At 24.2% G+C, this 21,811-nt stretch overlaps 2 protein-coding genes across 2 annotated transcripts; one reads left to right on the top strand and one right to left on the bottom strand.

The window, feature by feature from the left end:
* Positions 1–14,359: 14,359 nt before the first annotated feature.
* Positions 14,360–15,223, bottom strand: LOC128955857 (thymic stromal cotransporter protein-like). Its single transcript, XM_054301535.1, has 2 exons — positions 14,857–15,223; positions 14,360–14,788 (listed from the first exon to the last, which is right to left on the bottom strand). Exons 1-2 carry the CDS (start codon positions 15,085–15,087, stop codon positions 14,360–14,362), a joined length of 660 nt encoding a protein of 219 aa, XP_054157510.1. The 5' UTR covers positions 15,088–15,223.
* Positions 15,224–19,676: 4,453 nt separating this feature from the next.
* On the top strand, positions 19,677–21,463 carry LOC128955856 (adhesion G protein-coupled receptor L3-like). Its single transcript, XM_054301534.1, has 5 exons — positions 19,677–19,785; positions 19,879–20,299; positions 20,345–20,596; positions 20,675–21,140; positions 21,218–21,463. Exons 1-5 carry the CDS (start codon positions 19,677–19,679, stop codon positions 21,461–21,463), a joined length of 1,494 nt encoding a protein of 497 aa, XP_054157509.1.
* Positions 21,464–21,811: the final 348 nt, after the last annotated feature.

Raw genomic sequence — 21,811 nt, 5'->3', positions numbered from 1 at the left:
AACAATTTCTAAATAAAGAACAAATTTTTTTTTTATAATTTTTAATTAAAGAAAAATACTGTTTTATTTATTTCATAATACAATAATAACCTTTATATTCATTAATTAACAATTATTATACTAGATTTTACATTTTAAATTAAGTTTATATATACAAATGTTTAAATCATATTAAATATTAGCAATAACTTGACACTATTAATAACATTAATTTTTATTGAAAAACTTATTATGTATTATTATATTTATATATTATTATTATTATATATAGATTTAAATACAAATATAGATAATTAGAAAATWGTATTATTAATAAAAAATTAATTTAAGATTTTATACATCACAGATAAAAAAGTTAAATACTTTATGATTAATATTTAGTAATAATATTTATGAATGTAATACAGTACATGTTATTTGAAAATAATTCAAAAATTAAATTTATTATAATTAAAATTAAATACCTGTAGATGTTTTTAGCTAATATTTTGATACATATAAATAATGTTATAAAATTTAATATTATGTAATTTGTATATTACATCTAAAATAAATGAAATATTTTTTAAAAAATGGTTAAAATGTATTTACATAAACTAAGACTTATAATTTAATATTTACTAAACCTTTGAYTATTAATTTATAATTTATTTTCACAATTTATCACTGGTTTAGTAATAGTCGTAAAAAGTGAATCCATAGCATAATAACAAACGGTATAATCATTAAACCACTTGTTATAATAAATACGAGTCCGGTATTAGAGTCCATTGTTTTCTTAAATATTGTTGTATAAAATGATGAACCGATTAATGGCATAACAGAATCAATAGTTGCCAATAGACTCGATATTTTTCCCAATTCGTGCGATTCGACTATTTAGCGAACTGTCCCAAAGCACCGATAGGTATGGAAATAAAATAACCATTTGGTGATAAAATAAGTCCCTGAACTATATACTGTGYAAAAAATGCTGACAGTCCTATCATAGCCAGTGTTGTGTCTTTTAATTTAAATAGCTATAGAGATATAACGTTTTTAACATAAGTTTTAAAATATTTAATTAAATATGACAACAAATGTATAAAAATATGATAATTACATTAATAAAAATAGGTGYAATCACTATAGATCCCAAAGCAGATACCAAACTACTAATAGCACTATAATTACTATACTTAGCTGAGTCCCAGAGATAAACTTTTTGACAAAATGCAAAATGAAGAATAATGGGACCGAKAWATGCCAACAAATAGATAGTCATCGCTATTATTAGTAACCATATCTGTGCCCGAATCAGATCTGGACGTCGTTTAAAACATGTGCCAAACATTTCCCGAATATTATTAAAATCAAACAACAGTTTTAACGGATGTTTTTGTTGTTTTGTTTCATTTTCGTAATGATTTAGTTTATTATCAATGATTTCATTATCTGATTCACTATTGTTTGTTTCATCAAAATCTTTGCAAAATTTAATAAACTTTTCATAATCTTTAGTTTCATTGATCATAAAAATAGTCCAAAATATTAAAAATATTTCAGCTAATCCTATAGTCAATTGAACACCTGTATAATTGTATAACTGTCCATTTTTAAATAGTGGTGTAGTGTTTAAAATTAAACCACTCAAAAATGTTGACAATATTGTAGCTAAAATTAAAACAAAATACTATAATAATTATTTATTATTATTCATATCTATAGTATAATAAAATAGATGACATACCGGCAGCCAATACAGTCTCAATGATAATAATTCTTAAGATTAAATATTTATGTGGTGTTGTTGTCGTAKAGTAGGACCAAATAGCAGTAAACACTGTAAAAACACCGCCGGCTGACATCATTGGTATTAAATTAATAAAACCATAATAAGGAGCTATTTTCAAAAAATAAAAAATAATATAAAAATAACTAATAAATTTTTCWAATTTGTTGACTAACTTACAGCTGTCATAGAAATATATAGTCATTTTGATATAATAACTTCAACTAAACTTCCAATCGATGATAGTATTAATAAAATCTTTTTCGCCCCCAAATACTTGTCAGTCCACGAACCGACAAATAGGGCGGCAATTATAGACGGTATAGTAAATAGTATGGTTCCGTATAAACCAAGTGTTTGGCTATCACTTAAAATGATTGATTTCATTTGCTCCGTGTCCTCAATGTAAGACATTTTTGGCAAATTTTTACAATAAGTAGAGTTAAGACCGTAAGTGAATAGACATAGTTTATCTTCATTGAGCTGATCCCCCGGTAATCGTTTGATATTCATCACAAAAATTGCTATAAAAACATACGGTTCTAATGTTAATAAACAGATAAATCGATATAATTTTTGTAATTTTTGACAAAATGATGCCATAATTCTACTATAATTTTTTATAGATATTGTATATACAATATTGTACTATTAATTAGAAATTTATAATTTTAAAAAATCATTTTTTTATATTTTTTATTCTAAATRAAAAGTTTTATATAAACAATATATATATATATATATATATATATATATATATATATATATATATATATATATATATATATATTACTAAAGTACTTATTTGAAATTTATTTATTAAGTTAAAATCAATAATAGAAATCATCAATTTAATACTTAATAATAAAAAACTATTGGCTAAGTTTTAATCAATTATTTTTATTAATAATAYTATTTAATCTTTTAGCATATTAAAACTAGTTATTTATAAAATAATCCCTCTAATAATTAATAAATAATTAGATGAATTAATTTATTATAAACACAATTAATCATTTTACACATTATTGTGCAATTATATGACACATCTAATACATTGATTATTTTTAGCATAGAGTGCAATACTTGAATAATTATTCAAAATAAATAACACAATTAATATATTAAATATATATTATTGTTACAGATATATGTAATTATATAAAAAATAATAATAAGTACTCTCAGGTTAGTACAACACGAACTTTTCAAATCAAATTATATGATTTTGTGAAATATCAAAAAATAACATAATGTTATTGTTAACTGATAATAGTAGTCATTGATACAACTCGGGGTAAGACTTATGATTTAACATGGGAAATAAGGGTACGCCTCCAGGAGGCTTTTATTGGTTAATAAATAAACTAATTAATTAAGTATATAAATAATTTATTTAAATATATATAAATATATAAATGACTAGATTATATAAAATAAATAAATAAATATAAATAATTATTTAAAAAAATAGGATAATAATGAAAGACGTTGCCGGATGACGTCCAAAGAAGCGATAATATTTGAAGTGGATCTTCAATCGTAACTTAAGGCTTCAAACAAGAATTTTCTTTATTTTTGGCCAATATTTTCCAATAAATGGTGACATTTATTCGCCAATACTTTTCAAATTCTTGTATATCATCAGTATTGATATACTCGTCGTGTCTCGAGTTCTCCGGATGTGGATGAGCGATGGCCAATGCCTTATCTGAAAATATAAAAGTATTAATAAATAATAAAGTAACCATAAATATAAATAATTTAAATTATACCTTTATCTCCCGATAAACAAGAGTAAACAATCATCACTCTTATAATTGACGACCACTGATGATTACCGAATAAAAGGTAACTGAGGGAAGACGTCACACATTCACCGTTAGTCTTAGAGTTAACGATACAATAATTATATTCGTCCGGAATATTTAGTGTCTTCCGCGGAATCTTCTTGATGTCCGAAGAATTCACTTTTTTCTCCGAAGATTTTGCTTCAAATAATATTGACAATTCTCGATGAAATCTTTGTCAATAATGACGTTATTTGTGGAGCGAATATCTTGAATAATTTTCTTGGCCAACGATGACAAGGGAGCGAAAGTCATTGGTTGAAAATTTTGCATTTTTTCYATTTGAATATACCGCGTAAAATGCCTTGAAAAATGCCTGTATATGTGTTTTTTCAGAGTACGCTCTGTCTAATAGAAAAAACAGTTAGTATTATTGGTATATTAGTAAATAACAAAAATATAGTTTACTTACATCCCGATTAGCGCTGATTTTCAATATTCTTCTTATTTCAATGAAGAGTTGGCGATTAAACGATGGTTTTTGATTGATTTTTATGAAACGTTGATTTTGACACCAGACTTAATAAATAAATCACTAATTAAATTTATTTGATGATCACTTGTGAGGACCGACATTTCATCCAAAACATCAACAAACTAAAAACCGTTATATTTAAGGCATAAACAATCAATTACGAGAATAAATGATGTAATTAATTAAATTTTTAAAAATTAATTACTAATTAACCGAACTTAATTAAAAGACCAAACTTTAATATTAATTACCTATGAAGGTAAATTAATTAATTAGTGATTTTAATTATGGTCAGTGGACGCCTGATTCCCGATATTCGGGAAACTCAATWATTATAAATGCGTATAATTTAAAAACTATAATTAATTTATACATTTAATGTGGAAATTAATTTTTGTAATAATTATACCCCTAAAGGGGTAATATTCGGGTAATTATTTGTTTCTTTTATATCTAAAATAGTAATCATTATTTATAAACGAAATTATAATTATACCATAATATTAATTAGTTCTATCGATTGGAATCATAAAATCAGACCCGAACACACCCGTTAAATTAAAATTCGGGTAATTAAATTCGGGTAATTACAAAACTGGGCATAACTTTTTTATTAAATGATATTTTAATTTAAAACTTTAAAATATATTTATATAATAAATATCTATCGATTGGAATCATAATATCATAACTGACCCTACCCCTTTAATTACAAATCGGATAATTAAAATCGGGTAATTACAAGTCCGGCCATAACTTTTATATTAAATGATATTTTAATTTAATCTTTTTTTTATTAATCTTTATATTAATATCTATCGATAAAAAGCTTAAAAATTATTATATGCCAATCCGTTAATCAACAATTAAATAAATTTTACCCTTTTAAAAAATCGGGTCTCACGGGTGATCCCATGAACTCAGTCATTTCAAATAAATTTTATATTATCCAAAATTATTATATTCATAAGATAATTAACTTAATTAAGTGCCGCAGTGGATAGTTTTACTGTAATAAATTTTTAAACTTTACAGACATACATACATACAGTATATATGTCGCCAGTTGATCGGGCAATACAATCAAACTATTAGAGATATCAATTTGGAAAAAATACAATTATAAACTAGATTAGTATAGAATTAATTAAGAGAAAAAAAATAATTTTTATATCTAATAGAATATTTATAAAAAATCATTAAACATTACTATATACATATTTTATACAGTATGATAAGGTGTCACCTAATTAGCTATAACTAATTAACTACTTTAAAGACTTTAAATGCCTGATTTAATTTTTATTTTGTACTTAATTATTTTATTTATAAGCTTATCTATAATATTATTATATTATTAAATAATTTATAACTTTTATTTATTTTTAAAAAAATTTTATTAATTATTATAATAAAGTTAGATTACATTATTTAATATTATTATAGATATAAATATAATTTTTATAAATATGTATTAGTATATAGATATTGATTATATAAAAATACAATAGATATGTAAAATATTAATTATAAATGATTATATAAAATTATATTGTTATATAGTTATAAATATATTTAATATTGTATGTAGTGGCCAGCGTTGATCTCGCCGATGACAATGATGTCCGAGTTGGCGTCATCTTCGGCATCTTCGCCATCTATGTCGATGACCTCAATAGGTTCAATAGGATATTGATGATGTTTTCGTACACATCATCATCAACCATTTCCCAATTCGCCGCCGGGCCGTATAGCGCCTCCATAAATGCGTCGACGTTATCCAAAATTACGTTGATAYCGTCATCATCTGAGTCTTCATCCGACTCATCGTCATCGAAGGTCTCCGGGTAGCTCTGCTGGCGGCAAAATTCGCAGTAATGATAGTTGGGTGGTCTTTCATTAAGCGGTCTAGTTGAATTATTAAACTATACAAAAAATATTAGTTATAAAAGTAATTAATTAATTAAGTCTTACCCAATTCTGGAACTGTCTTTCCAAAATCTGGTCAAAACAGTCGCGACAAACCAGATGGTCACACGCCGATGGTATCACATGCTCCATTGGTATAGCCAAATGAAACTCATAGTCGGCCAAACAAATGTCACACCGAACGATAGTAGTGATAGTAGTAGTAATATTAGTAGTTTTAGTAGTAGTTATAGTTAGCACTTTTAAATAGTAATAAATGCGACCGAACAGTTAGAAAACTAGAGATAGAATGAACTAAAAATAAAATTTACAAGCTTTACAAAAGTTATCTGTGACTCTTATTGGCTAATGTATGCTATGCTGTAGTAGTGGGATAAGAGAGGAATACAATACATATGCAGTAACTTATGCTAATGCATGCTATGCTGTAGTAGTGGTGAGAGTGAGGAATAAAATACATATGCATATTAAATCATAAGTCTTACCCCGAGTTGTATCAATGACTACTGATAATGTCAACTGTATTTATCATTAACACTAGATTACTACTGTATTTTTATCAATTATAAGCTGACAACGATTTATTAATTTATTTAAAACTAATAAATAAATAAAAACTATAAATAATATCATATATAAAATAAAATATTTAATCAAGTTTTTAATTTAATAATATTTAAAAGTTATAACCCGTGTGTTACTGTGTTTTTATGTGTCGACACCAAAAGCTTGTCAAATATAATGGATCGGATGGGATAACCTTCTTGAGCTAACTTAAGACACTCGACTACTCTCTAATAGTAATTAAGTTTTTTATTTTAATTATTCATATTTAAAAAACTAAGTTATAGAAATTCATAAATTTTATTTGATAATAATTTGAATATGTATATATAATTAAAATTTTGATATTAGTAATAACAAGTATTTTTAATATAATACTAATTATTATTATATACTAGTAGTTATAATATTTTATAAATATAATTAGATAATATATTAAGCTTCTTGTTTATCAATTTGTAATTTATTTTCAACATTTATCACTGGTTTAGGTAAAGTCGTAAAAAAGTGAATCCATAGCATAATAACAAACGGTATGAACATTAACCCACTTGTTATGAGAAATGCCAGTCCAGCCATAGTGTCCATTGTTTTCTTAAATATTGTTGTAAAAAATGATGAGGCGATTAATGGTATCACAGAATCAATAGCTGACAATAGACTCGATATTTTTCCCAATTCGTGCGGTTCGACTATTTTGGCAAAATGTGAGCGAACACCGGCCGAACCCAATGATCCAATTGCACCGATAGGTATAGCAATATAATAACCATTTGGCGATAAGATAACTCCCCGAACAATATATTGTGCAAAAAATGATAACAATCCTAACATAGCCAATGTTGTGTCTTTTAATTTGAATATCTATAGATATATATTTTATTAGTAATAGTTTTTAAAAATAAATATTATCAATTTGTCAAAAACTCAATTAATAAACAAATATATAATAATAATTACTTTGATAAGTATGGGTGCAATGACAATAGAGCCCAGGGCTGCTACAACACTATTTATAGCACTGACATTACTATAGATGGCTGAATCCCAGGAGTAGACCTTTTGACAAAATGCATAGAGAATTATAATGGGACCGATATATGCCAGCAAATAGATAGTCATCGCAAGTATAAGTAGCCATATCTGTGCCCGAATCAGATCTGGACGTCGTTTAAAACATGTGCTAAACATTTCCCGAACATTATTAAAATCAAACAACAGTTTTAACGGATGTTTTTGATTCTCGTAATGACTTATTTTATTATCAATAATCTGATCATCTGATCCACTGATGTTTGTTTCGTCAAAATCCTTGCAATACTTTATAAATTTTTCAGAATCTTTACTTTCATTGATGAAAAAAATAGTCCAAATTAATTGAATTAATTGTGCTAATCCTATAGTCAAATAAACACCAGTATAATTATATAACTGTCCATTTTTAAATATAGGTGTCGTATTTAATATTAATCCGCCTAAATAAGTGGCCAATATTGTACCTAGTTATTTTATTTAAAAAAATTTTATAAATATAAAACATAATAATATTTTTTAATCAATGATTTTTAGATTATCTGTATATGAATTTATAAAATGTTTTTTTTTTGGTATGATTTATTATAATAATAGAATATTTTATATGACATACCGATAGCCAATGCAGTTTCGATACTAATTATTCTTAAGGCCAACCATTTATGTGGTGTAGTTGTGGTTATATAAGACCAGAAAGCAGTAAACACAGTAAACAGACCGCCGGAAAACATCATTGGTATTAAATTAATAAAACTATAATAAGGAGCTAATTTCAATTACAAAAAAAATAAATATATATTAATCAGACACTCTGTCAACACAAACAATCTATTGTATTATTATAAATATTTTAAAAAATATCTTACAAATGTCGTAGAAATATATAGTCAATATCGTTAAACTAGTTTCTGTCAAACCAGCAATCGATCCCATAATCATTAATATCTTTTTTGCCCCCAAATACTTATCAGTCCACGAGCCGACAAAAAGGGATGCAATTATTGACGGTATGGTTAATATTATGGTTTGATATAACGTAAAGGTTTGTTGATCACCTAAAATAACTGATTTCATTTGCTCCGTGTCCTCGTTGACCGTCATTCCCGGCAAATGTTTACAATAAGTTGAGTTAAGGCCGTAATTGATTAAACATATCTTGTCTTCTATGAGCTGATCTGATGGTAATTTTTTAATAGATGTGACAAACATAAAAACAAAAACGTAAGGCTCTATTGTTAATAAGGAAATAAATCGACTAAATTGTCGAAATTTACTAAAAAAATTATTATTATTTATTGATTTAGTAGACATATTTTGCGACTTTTTATAATTTGAATAATACTAGAAATTATAAATTATTATTTGAAATTTTTTAAAGAACTCATTTAAGTATTTTTTAATAACAAAATAAAATTTTTATAGCTTATTAAGTTCATAAGTATTAAACCAATTATTGTATAATATTTAATTAGAGTTTATTTATATTAAGATATAATTTGGGTTTAAAAGCATTTGTACTTAAAATTAAAATGATTGGCTAAGAGAAGCAATAATTTATAAAGAATCCTAAAATGTAATCTATTTGTAAGCAATTTAATCACAATTGTATATAAAAAATCAAAATAATTAATTAATAATTTGTAGAATTAGTTTTTATGATAAACATAATTAATTAGTGCATTAAATTCAATAATCATTTTGAACACCTATTAGCACATAATGCTTATTTTATAAGTAATAATTTCAACTAAATATACATTAGAGATCAATACCCATTAAATTTGGTTTTTATGAAAACAATGCGGTTTTGTTTGTATTATTACTGGATTTATTAAATTAAATGATAATTTTTTAGAAAACATAGATTAGTTTTGTTAATGTTTATCTAATTAATTAACTAAATGTATACATGCGTTAAACCAAATTTCTATATTTATTTTTACTCGCCTTTAATTTCATCCACAACTTTAGGTTTGGATTTTTGATAAATACTTTCATAGTTTCATATAAACTAAACTAAAATCAATTTGATATCATGAACTAACAACACATTTATTTTGTAATTATAAAAATGTAAATAACTTTCTGTAGTACACAATGTTTGTCATATGTTTTTACTGTAGGTTCATATAAAGTATAAAAAATTATTTTTAATATAATCCTTATAATCCTTTTAAATACCGTAACCTTTTTGTATCATAAATTATATGATTCTTTATATAGATATATTATTAAAAAGTAATTTAGCTATTTATAATTATTAAATAAATTGAAATTATTATTAACAGTAATATTATATATATAGTTGTAATATAATGCACTAAAAATATAATAATCAAATTATTTGAATCATTGGCTTAAAAATATCAATAATTTTATAAAGTTAAGGTTAAAAAGCTATTTAAGTTACTAATGAATTAAAATCAAACTTAATATTAAGATTATGGTTTGTATTGATTCCTAGTAGGAATTTCCTACAATAATAGTATTAATACAAATAGACGTCAAACTAAACCACTCGCTAAAAACTTTAGTATTGAATTAGTTAACATATAGAGTCTATAATTATAATTATAGACTATATGCTAACTAATTCAATACTATTGTTTGATATAATATATAGAAATGAAGAATTTATTAGGAATCCGTTATATATTAGATGTATCACACAATGTATATATAAGATAATATATATATATAGATTATAAGATAATAATTTACATAAATAATTTAAATTTTGATATTATTAAAACATAATTTATTATACAAACTAGTATTTTTAATATAATTATTATATATACATTAACTACTAGTAGTAATCATATTTAATAAATATAATTAGATAATATATTAAGCTTCTTGTTTATCAATTTGTAATTTATTTTCAACATTTATCACTGGTTTAGGTAAAGTCGTAAAAAAGTGAATCCATAGCATAATAACAAACGGTATGAACATTAAGCCACTTGTTATGAGAAATGCCAGTCCAGCCATAGTGTCCATTGTTTTCTTAAATATTGTTGTAAAAAAAGATGAGGCGATTAATGGTATCACAGAATCAATAGCTGACAATAGACTCGATATTTTCCCCAATTCTTGCGGTTCGACTATTTTGGCAAAATGTGAGCGAATACCGACCGAACCTAATGTTCCGATTGCACCGATAGGTATAGAAATGTAATAACCATTTGGCGATAAGATAACTCCCAGAACAATATATTGTGCAAAAAATGATATCAATCCTAACATAGACAGTGTTGTGTCTTTTAAGTTGAATATCTATATATATATATATATTAATAATAGTTTTTAAAAATAAATATTATCAATTTGTTAAAAACTCAATTAATAATATAAGTTATATAATAATAATTACTTTGATAAGTATGGGTGCAATGACAATAGAGCCCAGACCTGCTACAACACTATTGACAGCACTGACATTACTATAGATGGCTGAATCCCAGGAGTAGACCTTTTGACAAAAAGAATAGAGAACTATATTGGGACCGATATATCCCAGCATATAGATAGTCATCGCAAGTATGAGTAGCCATATCTGTGCCCGAATCAGATCTGGACGTCGTTTAAAACATGTGCTAAACATTTCCCTAACGTTATTAAAATCAAACAACAGTTTTAACGGATGTTTTTGATTCTCGTAATGACTTATTTTATTATCAATAATCTGATCATCTGATCCACTGTTGTTTGTTTCGTCAAAATCTTTGCAATACTTTATAAATTTTTCAGAATCTTTACTTTCATTGATGAAAAAAATAGTCCAAAATAATTGAATTAATTGTGCTAATCCTACAGTAATATAAACACCAGTATAATTATATAACTGTCCATTTTTAAATATAGGTGTCGTATTTAATATTAATCCGCCTAAATAAGTGGCCAATATTGTACCTAGTTATTTTATTTTAAAAAAATGTTTTTAATATGATCATATAAAACATAATAATAGTTTATTATTATTAATTTTTATATTACTATGTATTTTCTGTATATTAAGATCTATATCTGAATTTATAAAATGTTTTTTGTATGATTTACTATAATAACAGCATATTTTTTATGACATACCGATAGCCAATGCAGTTTCGATACTAATCATTCTTAAGGCCAACCATTTATGTGGTGTAGTTGTGGTTATATAGGACCAGAAAGCTGTGTGTACTGTAAACAGACCGCCGGATAACATCATTGGTATTACATTAAGAAAACTATAATAAGGAGCTAATTTCAGATTAAAAAATAAATACATATTAATTATAGACTCTGTTAACTCAAACAATCTATTGCATTATTATTTATATATTTATTAATATCTTACAAATGTCGTAGAAATATATAGTAAATATTGATATTATAGTTTCAACCAAACCAGCAATCGATCCAATAATCAATAATATCTTTTTTGCCATCAAATACTTGTCAGTCCACGAGCCGACAAATAGTGATGCAATTATCGACGGTATTGTCAATATTATAGTTTGATATAACATAAAGGTTTGCTTTTCACCTAAAATAACTGATTTTATGTGCTCCGTGTCCTCGTTGGCCGTCATTCCCGGTAAATGTTTACAATAAGTTGAGTTAAGGCCGTAATTGATTAAACATATCTTATCTTCTATGAGCTGATCTGACGGTAATTTTTTAAGGAATACAACAAACTTGAAGAAAAAAACGTACGGCTCTATTGTTAATAAGCAAATAAATCGACTAAATTGTCGAAATTTACTAAAAAAATTATTATTTATTGATTTATTAGACATTTTTTGCGACTTTCTATTATTTGGATAATACAAGAAATTACAAATTATTATTTGAAATTTTTTAAATAACTCGTTTAAGTATTTTTTTAATAACAAAATAAATCTTTATAATATTTTTAAGTTAAGAGTATTAAACAATTATTGTATAATATTTAATTAAAGTTTATTTATTAAGATAAAATTTTATGCTTAAAAGTATTTTACTTTATACTTAAAATTAAAATGATTGGCTAAGAGAAGCAATAATTTATAAAGAATCCTAAAATGTAATCTATTTGTAAGCAATTTAATCAAAATAGTATATAATAAAGAAAATAATTAATTAATAATTTGTAGAATTAGTTTTTATGATAAACATAATTAATTAGTGCATTAAATTCAATAATCATTTTTGCACACTTATTAGCAAATAATTCTTGTTTGATAAGTAATAAATTTCAAATAAAACAACACTAGAGATCAATAACAATAAAATTTGGTTTTATGAAAAACCGGCAAAACGGTTTTGTTTGTATTATAGCAAACTGTTTTACCGATTTATTAAAATAATTGATAGTCTATTAGATATTATATATAAGTTTTATTAATATTGATCCTATTAATTAACTAAATGTATATATGTGTTATTCCCAATTTCTATATCTATTTTTACTATCTTTTGACTTCACCCACAACTAGAGATGGGCAAATAGAAAGTTTCTAATAAATTTCCCTGAGAAAGTTTCTAGAAAGTTTCTCAGGAATAAATTTCTATAGAAATTTAACTTTTTTTGTTATACTATGGGATCCCCATATCTATAGATATTGTAAAACTATAAATATATTAATGAGACACTACTATACATATAATATTATATTATGATATGTAATGGTAATATAGATAACATGGTAATGTAGATTACTGATAATACTATTATACAAATGGGATACCTATATAAATAATTATAATTATTTAATAATAATCAGTTTTGTAAAATTTTATTCACCATTTTATTATATCATAATTAAATAAATAAATTTTTTACTTTAATTAATAATTAAAATACTATTATTTAAATATTATTATAAAAACAATGTTAAAGAAAACAAATATCGAGAAAACAAAATTAACCATGGGGATCCCATAAATAGAAATTTCTTTTAGAAGCTTTCTAGAAATTTCTCTTTTTTGCCAACACTACCCACAATTTTTTTTAATATAAGTCTCTAATATGATATAAACTAAACTATAAGATAATTTATATCATGAACTAACAGATTTATTTTGTAATTATAAAAATGTAAATAATGATTGCCATATGTTTTTTTACTTTAATTTCATATAATGTATAAAACATTATCTTTTAATATAATCCTATAATCCTTTTAAATACTCTAACCTTTTTCTATCATAGATTATATGATTCATAATATAGATATATTATTAAAATGTAATTTAGATATTTAGAATTATTACATAAATTGAAATTATTATTTACAGTAGTATTGTATATAATTGTTATATAGTGCACTAAAAATATTATAATAAAATTATTTGGATCTTTGGCTTAAAAAATATCAATAATTTTATAAAGTTAAGATTAAAAAGTTATTTAAGTTTCTAATGAACTAACATCAAAGTATTATTTAAATTTTACTGAAAAATTGGAGAATTTTTATTAAGAAACTTTCCTCCCTTGAGAATCCTAACGAATCCTAATTAAGATATATTATATAATTTATTATATAATAATGAAAACAAAATTACAAAATATAATGTTCTTATTAATAAAAAATAGTCAATTTTGTAAATATTTTTTTATATTGTTAAAAAAACAATATTCTTAATTATTAATAGATTAGTTGTTTTTTAAATATGATAATTAAAACATTAGATTTTTTTAATTATTTTAAATATAAAATTATTACAAAACAATTTTATTAAATTGATATACCTATTTATAATGTTAGATTAAGCATCGAGTTTTTTAATTTTATTTTCTGAATTATTATTAGTATCATAATTAGGTAAACTCGTAAAAAAGTGAATCCATARTATAATAACAAACGATATAATTAATAGACCACTTGTTATAAAAAATGCCAGTCCGGCCATTGTATCCATCGTTGCCTTAAATATTGATATATAAAAAGWTGATGCGATAAATGGTAGCACAGAGTCAATGGTTGACATCAAACTCGATATTTTTCCCAATTCGTGCGGTTCGACTATCTTTGAAAATTGTGACCGAATACCAGCCGAACCTAACGGTCCCACAGAGCCTACAGGTGTGCCTATGAACCAGCCCGTTGGCGATAATATAAATCCCATTATAATATATTGTGCAAAAAATGATAACAATCCCACCATAGCTAAAGTTGTGTCTTTAAAATGAAATATCTATGTATATTATAATAGAAAATTTTTTTAAAAAATATTTGCCCACAAAATTGAATTAAATTAATTACTTTAATAAGTACAGGTGCCACTATAATAGTACCGCATGCTTGTACCACACTATATATAGTACAGCCATAACTATAAGTTTTGGAGTCCCACTCATAGACTTTTTGGCAAAAAGCGTATAGAAAAACATAGGGACCTATATATGTCAACATATATAATGCCATCGATAGTATCAATAGCCATATCTGTGCCCGAATCAGATCTGGACGTCGCTTAAAACATGTGGCAAACATATCGATGACATTATTAAAATCAAATAATAGTTTTAATGGATGTATGTCTCGGTATTTGTCATATTGAGTCTCTTTGTTATCAGTAATCTCTTGATTGTCTTCTGAATCACTTTTGTCTGATTGATCCTCAAAATCATTACAATATTTCGCAAATCGTTTGGCATCTCTGGTCTCATTAATAACAAATATTGTCCAAAACAGTGCAAACAAATGTGCGAAACCAATAATCAATTCAACGCCCGTATAATTATATAACTGACCATTTTTTAACATAGGTGCCATATTTAATATTAAACCACCTAAATATGTTGCTAATATATCACCTGCATTTATGCACAATACAAATGCAATATTAATTGATAAATATTTAAAATAATCTATTAAAAATTTTAACTATACTAGAAATCATTAAAACTATTTTATAACAATCATTGAAAATATTTTATTAAGACATAATCATTTTTCATACCAATAGACATTGCAGTCTCTATAATAGTTATCCTTAAGGCCAGCCATTTGCGAGGAGTAGTTGTAGTTATATAGGACCAGTAGGCCGTATAGACGCCAAACAAACCACCCGCTAAAAACTTTAGTATTGAATTTGTTAACAGTAAGTAAGGAGCTATATTCAAATAATTATAAGATTATACATTAATTGTATATTTAGTATTTAATATGTAATATAATAAATATGTAACTTACAGGCACTATAAAAATATATATTTATTATATTGACTATTACTTCAGCTAAACCGGTAATTGATCCCATAATCAATAATAGTTTTTTGGCGCCCAAATACTTGTCAGTCCACGAGCCGACAAACAGAGAAGCAATAACCGATGGTATTGTCATCATTAATGTTGAGTATAAGCTATACGATTGCATTTCTTTCAAAATTATAGACTTCTTGTGCTCCGTGTCCTCAATGGTTGTCATTTCTGGTAAATGTTTACAATAAGTTGAATTTAAATCATAGTTATAGAGACATATTTTATCTTCAATGAGCTGATCCAATGGTAATTTTTTAATAGTCGTAACAAATATAAAAATAATAACATAAGGCTCTATAGTTAATAATGTCATAAATCGGCAAATTTGCTGAAACTTGCGATAAATATTTGAACTGTTTTTCATTTTGTATAGTTATAATTAATAAGAATTATGTTTGTATAAATAATTTAACTAAATAAATATAAAAAAATACTTTATTTTTTAACAATTTAATAATAAAATTATATATTTTTATCATAATTATATTTTAAAACTAAGACTTTATAAAATTTTATTTATAAAATAAATATAGTAATAGTGAATATAAATAAATATAAATTGCATAAATGTCATAATGTTAATCTAAAAATTAGCAATAATTACTAATCATTATTAGGAATTATAAACTCTAAAAGTTTTTACAATAATTGATATAATAATTGACTGATATACTGGTTATAATAATACTAATGCTAATATTATAATAATATTAATTACTATTATAAGTACTGAACATTTTTGTACCAAAAATAATAAATTTATTATTATTGCCAATAAACTTGTTTTTTGATTATATTGTTATTATATTTACCATTAAATTWAAAATCTATTGCAACATAKCACACTAAATAATGTTATTTTAAATAAGAAAAATAATAATTTATTGATAATTGATAATATAAAAACAATTTATTTATTTTGTAATTTCTGACAAAAAAAGAGAAATTTCTATGAATGTGATCCATGTGTTAATTTTRTYACYTTTATGATTGTTATCTGGTTATTATACAATCTAATTACTAATAATAACTAAATATCATAATTAGTATTTTAATTAATATTCAAAGTAAAATTAGTCTATTTAATTACATTAAACTAYAATTGAATTATTAATAAARTTTTACATAAACTAATTTTAATTAGATAATTACAGTAATTACTATATATAAATATATATATATATATATATATTATATAGAGCTGCAATATCTATAATAGTTTCAGATATTTTCTCAAATCAATGAACAAATTGTACTGGACACTAGACTAGATAATTATCGTATTGTCAATAAACATTTTGTTGATATAGTAAAACTAGACTAACAAACAATATTAATATAACATATAAATATTTGATATTTTATTTGTATTATATATAATAGTATATATAAGTAGTATTCTATGAAACAATGTTATATTTAGTACTGTATTTGTTTCAACTATAACATTGCTTATATGTTTGTCATATTGTTTGGCCTCTATTTATAGTCAATTTGATCTCTATTTCGATGTCCAAACAGTCACACAGTTCRCTGGCCATACTCTAYACGTATAGGTGTCGAACAACACGATTGTCATATCGACAGAAATGGAAAMTCCAGTCAATGATTGAACGTTTGTGTGGACCAGACATTGGATTTTATTGTTTGGATTTATTTCCAATGAATAACTGGCAGTTTATRCTTGAGTTTAACTGAAAATCATTTATTACTATTGAATACATTTGTATAAATTTATTTAATGATTATTTGCAAAATAGTGATAAATATATATAAAAAGTTCAGTGTTATTGATTAAAATTATAAAARAAATTAAATCTAYTATTTTTTTTATTAAACACAATAACATAAGATATATAATACAAAATAAATAATTATAATGATATTTTTAGCAAATAGTTATCAAATAATCAGATAATAATTATACATTTTAAAAATTATTTTTRACTCATAATGTTCTGTAAATATCATTTATTTTATTAAATACTATAAATACTATTAAAACAAAAACATTGGAAAAATAAGTTATCATTTAGTTTCAAAACTACAGTTTAACATTAAAACTATCTATAATTAGACTAGTAATTATACATTTAGTATAATTATTATAAATCCATAAATTTAATTTTTTCTAACATTGAAAAATAAAACATTTGTATCCAAGAAATGTCTCAATTATATATAAATATTTTTATTTATTTTTATCAAGATAAGATAACAATAAATAATATRTATATATATATAAGTAATATATATATAATTCCAACGATAAAAAAAACTATAATAAATTATTCAACAAAAATTCCATACATACAACAAAAATATAACAATTTATTATAACAATTTCAATTTTAAAAAAAGTATATTTATTGTATTTATTATATTTATCTTATACTTATACCGTTTATAAGTTTATAGTGATTATAGTATTATAAAATAATACAATATTAATTAACAATAAAATAGTTGCTTTAAAATTATATATTAACTTTTACTTTAATTTATTATTTATTAATATTATTATTGTTTACATGTTTATATTAATAGTTTCAATTAACTCGTTCAAAATGATTATAAAAGTAATAAATTTTATTACTTTTAAGAAATAAATGTTTTCAAAATGCCATTTTTATTATTTTATTATTAATAACTGTAATTTTGATAATTTAACAGACAATTTATTATAAAATTGTGTTTAATATTACAAAATTTCAATATTCATTGTGTATTAATCTGAGAAATATTTTTTAAAAATGTTAGATATTAATACTTTATTGATATTTATTTTAAAAACTAATTTTCTAATTTTTTCAACAAAAAATATATACATTTATGCAATCGACAGCATTAATAATAATAATAATAATAATAATATCAATAATTTTAATGATAGTTTAGAAGTTGATAATGAAATGTGTTCATATGTGTCCCGGATTATACCTGAATGTACATGCTCATTTATTGATAAAACATCAGATTTAACTCAATTATATTGTCAATCATCTAATAACAAACCACTGGATATAAAAGCAATATTCAATACATTATATMATAATCATTTATACGATTTTAACTATTTTGTATGGAAAGCACCGTTAGTTAATAATCAACTGCCCGATGAAGCATTTGATAGAGTAATATTGCATAATATAACATTTGAATCAAACAACTTGGAAATGATAGATAAAAATGTATTTGGTAATCRTAATGTTATTAAAAAATTTACCATGATATCACCAACTAGACTCAAAAATTTGAATTCAACCTATAATTTCTACACTGCATTTTCACAATTAAAATTAGTTGAAAAACTAACTATCAGTTTAGATACAAAAGACAGTCATATAATACCAAGTAATGCATTAAACTGTCCACTATTGGATCAATTGGTGTTTGTCGGCAATTTTGTTATAAACAACATTGAACCTGATGCTTTTATTAAATTGCTTTCAATTGATACTATTGATATGACTAGAGTGAAACAAATTTTGAAAATATCATCAGGTGCATTTAGATTGGATGGCATATGGAAACATGTAATCACAATTGATTTGTCAAATTCAATGTTAAGCGATGACAATATAGAAAGTGGAGCTTTTCATACTAAATATAAACAAATTATACTTCATTTAGGTATTTATAATAAAAATTTATATTTATTTTATTTCTAAAACTATGTAATAATTATTGATTTTTTTTTAAATTTAGAATATAATAACTTTAAATTTATAAATGAAACGCTATTCAAAAGTTTTCTCGATTATAACAACAATAATGTATTGTTTATGGAGTCAAACAAATTAGATTGTAGTAAAAATATGTTACATAAATATGATTGGCTTTTAAATAATAAAAACCGATATATTAAACGGGTATTTGCTAATTGTGAGGACGGAACTAACATTTGGGACTCACACTCACAAACAGGTAGTTTGAGTWTACAATATTTAYAATATATATACGGTATATAATATAGATTATTTAGTTTGTTAAATATATAATTTTAATCATTACATAAAGCAACAACATTAAGACCAACAACTAAATCCCCAATACATACACCTCCTAAATGGTTGGATGACCTGTTAGATAAAGATATTGATACTATTGATGATGTCGTCGATACACTGGATGTTTTAGTAAATAATACTGAGGACAGTATACCATTGAATTATATGGAAAACATCAATAGAGTAATAGAAGTTATTTCCAAATTAGATGAATATTTGCGTATAAATGAAACAATGATTGATTCAGAAATATCTATAAATATTACAGATATTTTTGTTCAATCATTTAGTCAATTGATAAATCAGAGACAGGCCTGGATGGACGGCACCGATAGTCAGAGATCATATGCAGCCTCACAACTATTAAACTTTATACAAACAACTGCTTTCTCTACTAATTGCTATTTAAATGATACAATAAATACTATGGAGTTTATTAGCAAAAATCTTTATGAAAAACAATATTACAATATAAGCAATGAAATAGTTTTTGAATATAACTCATCACATATTGAAATACCAGAAGGTATTATTGTCCCATCAGACCCATCGAACAGAGCACTGGTATGTCAGCAAAACACAAAAATTGGTGCTCTTATACAAGGACTTGAAGACAATCTTATTGGCGATCAAACAGATCAGCAACAAATCAATACACCAATTCTAGCATTTAGTTTGGATCCATCACTAAATAATCATCAATTATACGGCAAATATGTTAGTATTAGGTTTGTATTAGCTATAAAAGCTATACAACTTTATATTAAAAAATATTAAGATTATCGTAATATTATTTTAATTAATAGTTTAAAACATAATAATCGTCTTTATTTGGGTGATGATATCAAATGTGTATTTTGGGATTTTAGTCATCAGAAGTGGTCACAAGACGGCTGTCGATATGTAATCAGTCAGTCAACTCGTGAGCATACAGTTTGCAAGTGCGACCATTTGACAAACTTTGCAGCATTGATGGACACCAGTGGCCGAGAGACTGATTCATTAGCCAAAAATGTGTTGACACTATTGTTTTGCTCGCTTTCGGTTATATGTCTAATCATAACCATTGTTATAATTATGCGAAAAGATTTGTTGATTAAACTACGGAAACGTTTTCTGAAAACAAATACCAAGAAAAGTAAACCACAAACTTTGAATCAAATTACTATAGAAATGCTTAAGAGAAGGGATCTGATTGTACTTAATCTTTGTGTATGTCTATTGGTGGCAGACTTATTGATAATGATTGGTATGGATAGGAATGAGTCTTTGGTAATAACATTTTTGTTACTGATTAACTGAACTCAAATATATTTTAACAAATTTAATAATTGATCAAATATTTTCAGATAGTGTGTCAATTCATATCTGCATTACTATTATATGCCTTATTGTCTGTCTTTTTATGGATGCTATTACAGTCATTTCATTTATTTCGCATGACTTACAATGTATTTCATAAGTCAATTAAAGCGTACGGTTTTTATCTGTTTGCATACGGAATGCCGGTTCTCATAATTATTATCGGGTTATTAAGCGTTTGGAATAATGAGGAATCGTTTGGTTCGGCACTCGTAGGCAATGACTATTTGTAGGATTTTTTTGTTTGTTTAAAACATTGTAACTATTTCTTAGTATAATCTAATAAATTTTTATTATTTTTTATTTACTTTACAAATAGCTGCTGGATATCATCGCCTAAATATCCTAATAATATCTATATATTTTTAGGTAAAAACAATATATTTATTTGAAACATGTTTTATAAATTGATAATTTTTATGATTAGGTCCCGCGATAATTGTTTTGTTACTTAATTTATCATTTATTGGATATCTAATATATAAAGTAATCAAAGTATCAAAATCTCCGGTAAATAAGCGACAAGTGTTTGGATTTCTCTTATTAGTCCTGAATTCAGGCATTACTTGGACTTTATTTTT

Source organism: Oppia nitens, unplaced genomic scaffold (assembly GCF_028296485.1).
Source record: "Oppia nitens isolate AA-2021 unplaced genomic scaffold, nextdenovo-longstitch-racon4-pilon3 scaffold2_pilon_pilon_pilon, whole genome shotgun sequence".
In the NCBI taxonomy this organism is placed as follows: Eukaryota; Metazoa; Arthropoda; class Arachnida; order Sarcoptiformes; family Oppiidae; genus Oppia; species Oppia nitens.
This window is presented reverse-complemented; position numbering and strand designations above follow the sequence as displayed.